This window comes from Phoxinus phoxinus (genome assembly GCF_949152265.1).
Source record: "Phoxinus phoxinus genome assembly, chromosome: 20".
Taxonomy (NCBI): domain Eukaryota; kingdom Metazoa; phylum Chordata; class Actinopteri; order Cypriniformes; family Leuciscidae; genus Phoxinus; species Phoxinus phoxinus.
In genome coordinates this window covers 12,118,479-12,132,887 of record NC_136895.1, presented here as the reverse complement: position 1 = coordinate 12,132,887, position 14,409 = coordinate 12,118,479, and the positions used below count along the sequence as shown (strand labels likewise).

Below are 14,409 nucleotides of genomic sequence, written 5' to 3'. Positions count from 1 at the left end.
ACAAATGATAATGATTTTTCACTTCAACATGTAGAACACACGAGAACCCAAAATGTCCACTAGATGGCGTAGCATATCATTAAACTGACTGCAGTAAAAATACTGATCACAGTTCAATGCAATAACCTTTGGTTTCATAAAAAGTTCTGTTTATGAAAATTATCAGTCTTATCTGTTTTGATAGCGGCACTCTATGCATTTATCTATATATAAAAATAAAATGTCAAGGTAGTTTGTGTAAAACACACATGAAAGTATGACTCCTAGAAGGGTTAGAATTGTAAATGCTGTAGCCTGAGTATACAATTGATAAGACTTTTTAATGGAGATTTGCACTAAATACTGTGTTGCTAGTTATTCTCTTGTTTGTTTAACAATCTGCAGCAGTGAGTAAGAGACCAGAAGTGGTCACCAAGAAATAAAGCTGTACATGCATGGCGAGTCCACAGCCTGGTGTTGGTCAAATTCCTGAACACACTCTTGTGTCATAAACTTTCCCATCTGACACGACACAGCATGTCTCAGAAACTGGACGCGATGAATGTCTGACACAGGAAGTGCGGGACGATTATCACTTGGATGTTACTTATCTGATAAATCAAAGGTCAAAACACACCGAGAATCTCAGGTATGTTCCTATAATGCTGGAGCATACAGACACACACTCAATGGGAAAATACCATTCATACTCTACTTCTATTGTTTTTAAGTGGATTAAAAATATAACAGATTAAGAATAACCCTGAAGAAAACTTTTTTTTTGGACAGGCAACTTGACTTCGCCGCTGTTTCGTAATTACTGGATAATGATTTTTTAAATATAATTTGACCATTTACACTTACAAAAAGTTCAATATTTCAGAGTTTGGAACATTAAAAACAATATAGATTCATTATAATCCTTTTCATACTTTTTAAGATTTCTGTTACTTTTCTAGGCCTGTAAATCACTTCTTTTTTTTTAATGTCCACATATTTCCAGGTTTTTATTACTGTGGGAACCACGATAATTTATTTTACTGTATTTCCCCCCCTCAGATACCTTTATATTTGAGGTCCTGATAAAAAAAGCTTTCATCAGTCTTGACGCCACATTCTGATAAGAATAAAATAAAAATAATAATTACACTGCAAAAAGTGATCAGTTGACTTAACTTAAAGATACAATAAGTCATTTTTTGATTTCTCGATTGCTAATAAGAGACAGATATCAGCGTCACACGCGAGTCCCGCGGATATAATAAGGACATTTAATTCTACCGAAGTGCTGAATTACTCGCACAGGTCAGTTTATTAGACGAATGAAACTTCTAAGGTAACGCAGCGCTGTGTCACTTGCTCTACACTATCACACTAAACTCATTTGAGTGTGGTGAAAGTTATAATGTTATTCTATGTGTTAGTTTGTCTGTATGAGACTAGCAGTAAGCTATAAACATTAGACATACAGATCATATTCTAACATTCCATCATGTTGAGCTATATAACATTAGATTTGTTTTATGTACATTTGCTCACCTGTCTAATAAAGTACATACAAGATCCTTGTTATAGTTCTCCTATTTTCCCAAAGTCTGCTTGCCATGGTTCATAATGTTTGAACGAAACAACAACAGCGTGCAGCTAGACGTTACACACGCAGTTGTCCATGTCTGTCGCCATGGTTACTATGGCAGTACTTGAGCGGAAACCAGGGATAACGCGGATATTATGTCATTGACAGGCGACAAGTGAACAGGTTTTCTGGGACAGCCAGTTATTTAAAATAGGAATTTCTCTGAAATAAAAAATCTTTGAGAACTTTTGGGATATTGTAAGTACACAACTGCAGGAAACATATCACAATGTTCAAGTGATTTTGGGATATTTTATTACAAAATTCTTACATATAGTACCTTTAAATAAAGTGAGTAAACCCATTGCCTTAAAATTACTAAGCAATTAATGCATAATTGAAAGAATTAAGTTATGTGGAATTGTCAAGTTCACATAACTTAATGTTTTCAACTACGCATAAAGTTTATTACTTAATTTTAAGGCAACAGGTTTCCTCGCTTTTGTAAAGTTAAGTCAACTTATCACTTTTTTTTTTGCAAACAAAAAGAAAGAATTGCAAAGGAAAAATAAAGTATACAAATATTTTTTGTTTTGCTCAATACTTTATTTTTCTTTTGCAAAACTTTATTATTTCTCTTACAATAGCCTACTTTATTGTATTGCAAATCTATATGTCATGGTTTTGACTCACACTAATTTACCACAGTGACAATTTTCAATTACTCAAGGAACAGGTCAAATTCAGGTCCCAGCTAATCTAGGTTCCGATAATAGCCAGTGTCATGATTATACTCAACGTACCTGTTCTTTTTATGACATCACATGGGCACACTGCCCAGAGAACTTCAGAATTTGAGTATGAAGAGTTCGTGCGTGCGCGCCGCCGTTAAAGAGCCCAGCGTGCGCGCTCCCCTGTAACTTGCCCCCTCCCCTGTATTTCAACACTGTAGTTAAGTTGTCCACCCCACCGCACGCCCACAACCATCTTTTCCGAGTGTGTTCAGAACATGGTGGTGTTCCTGGTGAACGCAGCGCCCGGGTAAGCGCCAACCAGCGGTGTTCAACTCCTACCTGAAGCCGTTCGGCTCTCACGACACCAGCCGTTCCCTTCAACAGGCTCGTGCAGACAGACAGGGAGGAGAACCGAGAGCGAACGGAAGAGGACGCAACGCGACACTGCTGCGGTGCGCTCGCCTGGCATGAGCGTGTCTACGAAAAAGCGGACTTGAACTGAGTTTTAGAGGAATGTTAAACAGACAAAGTGGGGATTAAAGAGGCGGATAATGTTGGAGCATTGGCGTGGGATTTTAAGCAATGGAGTGTGAGATCTCATTCTTCCTCTGAACTCCACGGGTGTTGAACTGCCAGCCCGATCAAACGACTTGAGGCCTGGGGGGAAAAAAAACAAAACTTTCGTCTTCATTTTGAACACTTTGCAGTGAAACTATTTGAGATTAACTCCAAGTAACTGGTTAAAAGGGATTACACACAAACGAGGATAAACTTAACTTCAGCCCACTTTGACTTGTCAGAGTGCCAAGATGTCATCGGTATTTTCTTCTTCTTGGAAGTTGAAATCATAAGTGTTATTCGTCTTCTGGAGTTGGCAGATATGCACAGCCGCGTTGCACCCTCGCGCGAACGGCTGATGTCTTTTGGAATTGTCACGACGTCAGCTTGAGCTTGGGAGCATTTTAACGCGCTTTGAAAGCTGGAATATTCACGGTTGACATCCGGAGTGTGTGTTCAGGAAAGGACGGGGCTCCTCCATGGGGATAGGCCGTCTTCTGACCCTCGACAGGGGCAGAAGTGGGGCAGTAACGGGATATGCACTGAGTTTTGACGGAAAAAGACGGGCAGCTTTAATGTCTTATCAGGCGTTTTTTTCTTCTTCTCCGTTTACGGGATATATTGGACAATTGCTTCTTCGTGATGCCAGAACATAAGGGAGTACGTTGTTAGATATTTTTGAATAAATTTTCTGTGATTTTTGACACTAAAAAGGTAAAAGTGGTGCATTAAAAAAAAAAGTTTTCTCAGAGAAATTGGCGCCTTTTAACCGCAAATACTCTTTCGACAAATTAAGTTTAGAATTTGCTGACTTGTAAAGTTAACTGACATTTGACCGAAACCGAGTACTACAAGAAATGTGTGAAATCTGGCATTTGGAAATATGAAATATAAATTTGCATTACCTTTGCATGTCATTTGGAAATGGAAAGTAAATTCAAACATTTTCGAGCATTGGAGAGGGTGTTTGAGGGACAGTGTTGACTGGATTAAAAAACTAATTTAAAAACCGTTTCAGGACACCCAATGTTAACCAACCTCCTATATTTTAAGCCATACTTACTTGCTGTTGTTGTATTGAATGAAAATGTAAAACGATGTCCTCAAAAAAGGAGGCTGAGCGAATGACAGTGCGTCAGTCTCTCGGAGCAAAAGTGCACACATGCGCGTTCACGCGCCCATGAGCCATAGAATATAATGGAATTCGAGTGCTGACGTAATCGGATAAGGAACTGCTCAAGAGTCCAAGACAGTCCATCTTCATAGTGAATGCACTTGGAATTTTGTTCTAGCTGGACTTTTTACAAACACAAACAGTGTTTTTCATGTCAAATGCCACTTCCTCTGTACTGTCAGCAGTAGGTGATATGTGATAATTTAAAGTCAATTGTTGTCTCATTGCCATGGCATTGCCAGAGCAGCACCAGCCACTACACGAGACTGAAGTTAGGTGTGATAGTGAAGGGGGAGCTGTTACTGTGCAGATAACCGACAGCCAGGATCAACAGGTGGGTCCAGACCAGGAGGTTGACCCTGGCGACATGGGCTCCTCCAAACCCTGCAAATACAGCATCTCGTCAAGCTGCAGCTCAGGAGAGTTGGGTGTTCCCAGGGCTATGAGGACTCATCTGAGCAGGCCGAGGAGAGTCCCGCAGCTGTTCGAGAGGTCTGCTGCGCAGTGCTGGGACCCCAAGTTTGACTCCTCCATACTAGAGGAGGCATGCAGGGAACGTTGCTTCCCGCAGATGCAGAGAAGATTCCGCTACATCCTGTTTTACCTGGCCACCGCTGCGCTTCTGTGGGGGATTTACTTTGGGATCAATAGCAACAGGTGTGACCCTACAAACTTCCTGGTCCCCACGGCAGGGTTTCTTGTGCTTTGCCTTCTCCTCCTCTGGTTTACCTTCTCAAGTCTGTATGTGCGATTCTACAACCATACCTCCTTCCTCCTTACAGTGATCATGTTTGGCATCACCCTGGCGCCCCAGACGCAAACAGCTCTCTTTGCTCTTTTTGATAGCCAGAAAGCAGGCAATCATTCACTACTACCTGCTTTTCAAAATGCTCCTTGTATATCACCAGTTGGGACATTTTCGCTCTGTATGGAGGTGCTGCTTTTGCTGTACAGTGTGTTGCATTTGCCCCTGTATGCGTCGGTGCTTCTAGGCCTGTTGTATTCTGTCCTCTATGAGGCTTTAGGTTGGCTGCACCTTGCTCAGTTGGATGGTAGTTATGTAGGGTCAGGAGTAGGAAGTTCAGACTGGCATAATCTAAGCTGGCTCGGCCCAGGTAAAGTCCTGCTGCACCTGTGCGCACACGTCATCGGCATCCACATATTCATCATGTCCGAAGTGCGCTCTCGGAGTACCTTTCTCAAGGTGGGTCAGGCGGTCATGCACGGGAAGGATCTGGAGGTCGAGAAGGCGCTGAAGGAGCGGATGATCCATTCTGTGATGCCTCGGCTGGTGGCGGACGAGCTGATGAAACAGGGAGACGAGGAGAGCGAGAGCTCAGGGAAACGATACAGCGCAGGGACGTGCTCCGTCGGCACTGCCGCCGCCGTGACCTCGTCCAGCCCCAAAAACCTCAAAGGTAAGAAGAACTCTATTCCTCGTGGACAAATCATTTTCAGGCCCTTCAACATGAAGCGCATGGAGCCAGTCAGCATCCTCTTCGCTGACATTGTGGGATTCACTAAAATGAGTGCCAACAAGTCCGCCCATGCACTGGTAGGACTGCTGAATGACCTCTTCGGCCGCTTCGACCGTCTTTGCGAGTTGACCCACTGCGAGAAGATCAGCACTCTAGGAGATTGCTACTATTGTGTGGCGGGCTGCCCTGAGCCTGTCCCCGATCACGCATACTGCTGTGTGGAAATGGGGCTTGGGATGATCCAGGCCATCGAGCAGTTCTGCCAGGAGACGTCAGAGACCGTAGACATGCGCGTTGGCGTTCACACTGGCACCGTGCTCTGTGGCATTCTGGGAATGAAGCGCTTTAAGTTTGACGTCTGGTCCAACGACGTCAACCTAGCCAATCTCATGGAACAGCTGGGCGTGGCGGGAAAGGTGCACTTGTCGGAGGTCACGGCAAGTTATCTGGATGATTGTTATGAGAGGGAGGATGGACGAGTGATGGAACGTGCTGGGCACAGTGTTGCTGATCAGCTGAAAGGTAAGACTCAAGAATAATTTTTTAAGAAGTTTTTTTTTTTTTTTTTTTTTTTTTATGCATACACTGGGGTGCAAAAGTCTAGTGAAAATGCTTCTGATTTTCATTTTCTTTGAGTGGGAAATTGATTTGAGAATGAAGTATGAACATGAATTTCAGAGAATTTAGTTTGTCCCTGATTGCTTTAATGACAGCAGCACTACAGCTTCATGATCAACACAAGATTGTTCAAAACATGATGATCCTGTGAGCATCTTATGCTTCAGTTCAAAACAAAAACATACCCACATTAACTTAAATATCCCAAATATCTCTTGCATTTTTTTCTAAATCTATTTTTTTCAGGGTTTTCACAGATTTGCAATGTCAGACTTTTTCACTCCAGTCTGTCACTTTAGCACTCATTGTATGTTGTTAAGCGGTTTTATTTTCGTGCCGTTCTCTACTTTTTTTTTATTGACTGCTGTTTCCCAGCTTTGCTTTGATGAAGATAAAGATGATCATCTTTTATTGTGCACCCTGTATAGTCATGTCCTCTCAGGACTCTGTACAAAGGGCTGCAACTCTTCTCTAGTTTTATTGCACCCTCATTTAATCTCTTTAGTTACTTAACTGAAGTGAAACTGTGGAAACCGATTATTGTTTTAGACTTTTTCTGCAGTCTGTAGCTGTGTCCTCTCAGGACCCTGTATAAAGAGCTCGCCTAGTGCCAGATGCAAAACAAAATCAGCATTTGGAGCATAATTAAAACCAGTTGGTTATTATAATATTAAATTGTAAGAAGGTAAATATATTTTATTTATTATACTAAAGTACTTTTTATCAAAATTAAATGTAAAAATAATTAAAATTACAGTTGGTAATATTCCTTCTTTTGTTTTTCATTAACTCGTCACAGCCAGGTGGGGCAAAAAGCTAATCTTGGCTGCAGATATTTTTCACTTTTATTGCGCCCTCATATAATCTCTTTTGTATCTTAATTGTAGACTCGCTGTCAAGGCTCGTTGTTCATCTGTAGCTCTATTGTATCGCTGTTGTAGCTCTTTTCATTGTGGCCTCCCTTTGTAACAGTCACGGTTGCATTCACGGTTCTGCTTTCTCAATAACATCAATGTCTCTATGAATGCCTGCATCCAGCAGAGCTGTTGATTTAAAGTCGTAGTGACAGATACAAGCAGAGGTTTTTTTTTTCTTTACCCTGGTCCTTCTCTCGGCCTCTCTCCCTACCCGTGTCCTTGATCTGAACCCTGATTTTGTTTCCTAACTGAACCTTTCGGGATCTCCTCCTCCTTTATCAGCTACACCCCTTCAGACATCCTCTTGTCATTTACTGAATCATGACAGTATACCAACTCTGTAAACCCAATCTTTATGGTTTAGAAAAACGCTCCTGTATTTCACCAGCATCTTGAGATTCGCTCCTTGTTGAGGACAAGGTCCGTTGCGCATTGGTAATTGTGGGAAGGGGTTCCTAAAAGTAATTGAACAATTAGCACACTTGTTGAACTCATCTCAAGCTCAAAGTAGACTAGAAAGTTCTGTACTGCCTCTAGGAAGTGAAGCTGACGTTTGTGGACCGGGTGGTCTCGCAAATGGCCCTCTGCCTTGGTGCCAGTCATGTCACCCCATGTGACCGTCTGATTCCAGTGGGTGGGTGCGAACACTGACACACGCCAGTAACCCGGCTGTGTGAGGGATGCGTCACTGTCTGTCTCGCCGCGAGCGATTCTATTTGCAGTGTTTTCCCTGGACGTTACCTGGCTGCGGTCTGACCCTGCTGTACACCTTGTGTGTTCTGCTTTCAGACTGACGGGACAAAAGCTGTAAAACTATATTTATAATGGTTCATTCTGGGGTTAAGATGGCCATTATTAGCCTGGTTGACACCAGACCCTTCTCAGTTGTAACTGAGAGTGGGTCTGGGGGAAGGTTCATTCACAGCCCATTTCCAAAGGGGATTCACCAACGGACCGCTCGAATGCCTCTGGGCGCAATTGGATAGACCTAAAACCAATCAGAGCGATCGTCATTGTGTAAAGCACTCAACGTTTGTGATTGGTTACCTTTTAATATAGAAAAATTGGAAATTTTTGCAGCGCAAATCTCAAATTTGCCGTAAGTTCGCAAGGGGTTTCCCAGGCTAGGCCATTATACCAATAATAATAAAGTTAATAATTACCAATATTATTATTACAATTGTGCTTTCATGCTTGTCACATGTCATCGCAAACGAATAACTTTGTCGTTTTGTTGCTGCAAAACACTATTATTATTTAAACATATATATATATTACTGACCCCAGACTTTTATACTGTAGTGTATGTTTGGATTTGTGTGCATGTTTGACAGGTTTGTTTGTGTGCAGGTCTACTTTCATATTTGCATGTCCTCAATTTGGCTATAATCCGTTCCACCGCTGTGCTCCCACACTGTGAAACAAACAGACCTGTGAATTATCACTGCAGCACACGGAGTCTAATTAGAAACCAATTATATGTGTTTATTTCCTCCTGCCTGTTTCACTTTTGCAGTCCTCTGGCCCCGGATCACACACTAACCACTGGGACCCCGGACTACTATGTTATTTATTTATTTAAAAAAAATGTTAATGTTAGTCTATTGTTAGCCTACCAAATTGTCCCGTGGCGGCGGCCAGAGGACGACTCCAAAAATGGCTCGAGGGGCCTTGTGGGGCTGTGATCCAGACCTGGTCAAAAGATCCATAGTAAGTGTAATATGCATGTTGAGGGTGCTGATCCAGCCCGGTTTGAATGACAATTTTTGGCACTTATATTAAATGAAACCTTGTGAATATCACAGTGATTTTCAATTGGCCATTCATTTAAAGACTATTAACTTAATACATTTTATTAGTTTGTTGTCTTGCAAGTATGAAAAAATTAGGACACATATTAATTTTAGTTTTAAGACATTAGGCTAACCCTGGTAAAGCCTGTCATATAAAATAATAGTCAGAAAACTTTTTTTATTGAACAAAATCTAAAAAGTTTGCATGTTTTTTTTGCATGTCTTTTATGGCTCCTATAGTATGGTATGGTGAGAATATGCAGCTCATAATCGAGGAGGATTTATATAAGCGCGCACTGAGCAAAAACATGCGATTTGAGGCAGTCGTTGTTATTTATACGACCAAAAAGTAAGATGAAATGCTGATAGCTTGTAATAAATCATGAGATCTTTAAGAGTATAGCAGACTACTTGCCTTAAATTCATATAAATGTCAGTTGTCACTCTTTATATCTCAATAATATTATCAGTAAGATTATATTTAAATGCTTTTATGATCAAAGGTCCGTAGTTTTTATTGTGGCGGCAAAACATAATGCAGTGCAATACAACAATGATTGAGAGATCAACAAACAAACATTTCTCAAAAGCCCCATGTATGATATTTGATACATTTTAACATTATTTTTTCAACAACAAAAAAATATATGTTTGGCTAAATCAAGTAAAATTGCTTCAGTTTAGTAAGTTTTCCTCTTGAAATATTAACAATATAAGTTAATCTTGCGTTTACTTTATAAAAATCAGTGACGATAAAATGCTAAAATGCCTTTTACTTGCTAAAAAGTATAAACTATCAAACAGACAACAGAAGGCGCGTAGTAGGTTATGTACAACAGGTTTTTATCATGTTAATAATCTAAAGGCCATGTAAATTTGCGTATCAAATATGATACAGTTGGCTTTATAGGGTTTATATCTTAAACTTTGTAGTGAAACTGGTCTCAGACTCTGTAAGATTGGTTAATTTATGCGAGTCAGTTTCCTTTGCAACAGCTCTATTCAAAAATCTGATTTAGTAATATTTATGTAACCTAAATGTTGCCGTTTAGTGCATTTAGTGTTCCTATAGTATGTCGAGATAATTTACAGTATTTTACTTGGTTCCCTTTGATTAAAACAAAAACTAAATAAACAAATTAAATTATTTAAATATTAAAATGAACACATCTTGAAATGCCAATATTGTGTTTTGTGTATATTCTTGTAAAGCTATGCGAGCCAGCCATAGACCCAAAGCAAGTTGTTTAGTTGGAGCAGATCGGAGTGTGTTCTTGCAGATAAGGAGCCCAACCCTGTTCACACACATGGACACACTCGTGCCAGGAGATATAGACAAGCTCTTTATTTGGGAAAGAAATTCCCTTCCTCCATATGTCGTATAGACATGCGTAAACAGTCATATTTTTGTGTCATATACATATACTCTCAGTATATACATGAAGGGCACAGAGCTTGAGCAGGAGTCTGTCCATTGAACACACATGGAGAGTCTACGTGGTCTATCCTCATTCCTCTCTTTCTCGTATCGTTCTCTCACTCCAAGGTCACGAGTCTGGTCAAACTGGACAGGTTTGTCCAGTCTGTCGAGGAACTTCAGCCACAAGACGAGTGTATGCGGGTACAAAATACACACAACTGTGAGGCTTTTTCTTTCTTTAGACATCCATTATCTTGGTTTTGGTTTATGTGATGTAAAATACATTTTTGACGTGAATTGGAAGTCACTGAAGAAGCGAGGAAGTAAACTGCTGGTTCATCTATCCCAAAAATGAGTTTGTTCTATATATAGGGAATGTTTGGAATGGAAAACTAGCTTGCTATAGGCTACTGCACACCATTTTTTTTAAAGCATGTTTTGGGGCTTTTTCGCCTAATTGGACAGGCTGGGAACCGTGGGAGAAGAGAAAAGGCTACTGGACTGTGAAAGGACCTTGAGCCGTGACTAAAGTGCAATCACACCATTTATGCACTGCCCAGCCCACACAGCTATGGCTCCAAATCTAAATTCATGACTAAATTCATTTTTGCACTTTACACTGAATTATGTATTACAGGTGAAACAAGAGAAATTAGAATATCGTGCAAAAGTTTCATTTATTTCAGTAATTTAACTTGGTGAAACTAATATATTATATAGACTCATTACATGCAAAGTGAGATATTTCAAGCCTTTATTTGTTATAATTTTGAGGATTATGGCTTATGAAAACCCCAAATTCAAAATTTGAATATTGTGAAAAGGTTTTCATAAGCTGTAAGCCTTAATCATTAAAATTATAACAAATAAAGGCTTGAAATATCTCACTTTGCATGAGTCTATATAATATATTAGTTTCACCTTTTTAAGTTGATATTCTAAAGTTGATAACTTTTGAACAATATTCAAATTTTTCGAGTTTCACCGGTTATGAGCGTTATGAGTTTCACCTGAGCTTGGCGTTATGGCCCAAAAAATGATCACAATAGAAATGTTCATGTCTATCGATAATTATTACGATAAATGTCAAATCTTTATTTCATTCAAATTTAAAGGCAGATTTTTTGCTCCTGGGTGAAAGTTGTAGAAACCAGACCATTAATTGTGGTTTTAAACTTCTCCCTTATTATCATTAGCATCTCACAAATACCATGGTGCAGTTTCGCGTATGACTAAACGATCAAATACACACAAAAATATAAAAGTGAGAGTATTGAAGAAGTATGGCTACACTTGGAGAGTATTGGCTTGGAGAGTATTCACCTAAAACACAGTTTGTCTAAAATGGCCGTAAATATTTGTATCATGTTTTCAGCTTCCTCATGCCTTGAGCTGCAAGCTCTTGACTACGATTTAGGTGATGTCATGACCTGTTCTTGACTAATCTAAAAAATCGTCCTATTTTTCTGGAGAAACATGCCGTGGCATGTTCGCTGAAACCAGTTGGCATATTTAAGCTCCAGAGGTTTTAGTTTTTTCCTTTTCCTTTCTCTTAACACTTTTACATCACCACACCACTGTGCGTGTGTGTTGACACAGCTGGTTGGTTTTGTGTGTTTGCCAGGCTTCGGCCTTGGCGTTGCTTGTGAACAGGTCAGGGAATTACTTTGATAAGACACCTTCCTGTAGCCAGAGGTCAGAGTCATGTTGTGTGTGTGCGTGTGAAAGTGTGCATTACAGAGCATGCGCTGTGAGAGGTTTTTAATGCCTTTGTTAGAGGTGTATTTTTTTTATGGATAAAAATATATAAATGCCTACGTGCGTGTTATTTTTGTAATGCGTGCATTACACTTTTTCTAGTACAAAAGGTTGACTCAGACCACAGACTCAATCCACACACATGCACTGTGACCTTCAAGTTGCATGACATGCATTGCATGTTCGCACGTCAACACACCTGCCCACATAGACAGGACTGTCGCTTCAGATCTGGTATGTCAGATTCCCAGTGGTGACGTATGAAGCTGTGTTGTGTGTGTGTGTGTGTAGATTTTTAAAAGCAATGATGCAGTTGATGTTGCTGGCTGGGCAATTTTTCTTCTTCTTTCATTTAATCGTCCCCCCTTCAATAAGTCCCCCTCTGGTGAAAATCAAGTTTTTAATGTTGTTTATATGTCTATGTGGTGTTTTTAATACGCTTTAAGACAAACCTTGTGCAAATTCATAAGTCAACACCATTGCTGAGTATTTTCTCCTTAAACCTGCAGTGAGCAAAAGACAGTCTCAAAAATGCGGTTTGAAATCGCTGGTGTCTCTGAGGTCACAAACTATCTTGTAACCAATCATGTCAACAACGTGTGATCGTCAAGGTGGATCTCTGAGCTGGTGTGAGTGAGTGGAGGCGGGGTCATTTGCATATTCATGGAACTGCGTATACTAAATGAGGCAAGGGTGTAGAGTTACATTCAAGCTATTTTAAGGCATGAAGAATTTTTTTTCAAGAAATTTTTTGGGGTTATCAAAGATGAGTTTTAAGGGATACAAATATTGACTACAAGGTGACTTTAAAATGTGATTCGATTCGATTATCGCTATATATTTTTTTTCGTATTTATTTCTGTAAACATTGGACATATCTAATAGACGTTAATCTTATTACTAGTCTTCTCCACTAGATGTTATCCTCTTATTTACCTGGCGCGATGTTACAGCGGGGATCCTTTTATTCATTCAGTGCTTAACATGATCGATGCAGGTGCATTTGCATGTAGTCCAGATTTTGTGTGAATTTTTGTGATTCTGCTAAATGAATCTTCTAGGGCTTGAAGATATTGGTATTTCATGATTTTGCTCTCCATTAGGATCTCTATATGATATTAATTCATTTGGAAGTATTTATTATAGGTACATGTAACTTTTTGTCAAGGTCAAAAAAGTCTCAACTAATGCTGTAATATTATGCTGTTTAGGTGAGTTTTATTCACACATCAACTGAAACCAGCATAGACTAAAGGCCATTGCACACTGAGTCCGAAATTCGCATCCGAAATTTTCGCACGTTAAAAAATAAATACGACCTCACGTTATGTCAATCACGCTTGCACACTGCCTCCGAAACTTTCGTCCGTCATAAAAAAATCGAAACAGGTTCGATTTTCTGAGTTTTTCGCATCCGTAACAAGCAGTTTGAATGGTGTTCGAATGGTGCTTTGATAATTTAGAGCTACCGAATCACAAATACGAAAAAACGCATACGAAATGTTCGGACTCAATGTTTAATGGCCTTAAGTGGCCATTTACACGGCACTGTTTTAACTAAAATGGATAACTTTGTATGTGTTGGCCATTCATTTACAAGACAACAAGTTTTTGGGGCATAAAAAAGGCAAACTATTGAAAACAAATAGTGCAAAGTGCATGTTTTTTTAAAAATACCATTATTGTCTCTGTGTAAACTAAAAAAACGCTAATTTGTGAAAACTGTGTCATCATGAACATATTACATGTTCAGTCTATATGCTCGTAGTGTTTTGTTTTTTTGTAATTTTTTTTACAAAGTTACATCGCCATCTAATGGCCTGGCATTAATAATACAGCTTTTTTGTCGCTTTTGTAGATCTGACAATGTTGTCATCTGTGTGCAAAAAAACGCAAAGAAAAAACTTCCGTTTAGTACATCGTTGTTGAGTAACCTTAATGGATTGGTCTTGCAATTTCGAATCTATATCGGTTTATTCAAATTAAAACCAGGAAATAAATATGTCCAACCCAGTCCTAGGATCTACACGTGTAAATAAAACATGTTAAACGGAGCGGAGATCACTGAACTCTTATTGGCATCTCAAAGCGTATTTAAATCTGCCTAAATATTTAATCGGTGAACATACAAGGGGGGAGAGATGTGTATAAGTCAGTGAATCATAGGTGTTGCAGTTCCAACTCTAGTCTTCTTGGGGTATTTATCACTGTGAGAGTGAAAGTGAAACATAGGCAGAATGCTCAATCATGCCATCAGATTATAATGTGCTCTTGGGACAGGATATGGTTTAATGTATCAATGATTCAGCAATCCGTTATAGCATTGTGTGCTTGTTCAAGGGAGAGAAACTAAGAGAAAAGTATGCATCTTATCCATCTTGGTCACTGTTCGACTAAGGAACAT

The 14,409-nt window shown here is 39.6% G+C and overlaps 1 protein-coding gene across 1 annotated transcript in view; it reads left to right on the top strand.

Moving 5' to 3' along the window:
- The first annotated feature begins 4,105 nt into the window (after positions 1 to 4,105).
- Positions 4,106 to 14,409, top strand: part of LOC306988579 (adenylate cyclase 9) — a 34,410-nt gene continuing 24,106 nt past the window's right edge. Inside the window, exon 1 of the mRNA XM_079593663.1 lies at positions 4,106 to 6,021. Within this exon, the coding sequence (XP_079449789.1) occupies positions 4,251 to 6,021 (1,771 nt within the window). The 5' untranslated portion in view covers positions 4,106 to 4,250. The remainder of the gene's footprint in view (positions 6,022 to 14,409) is intronic.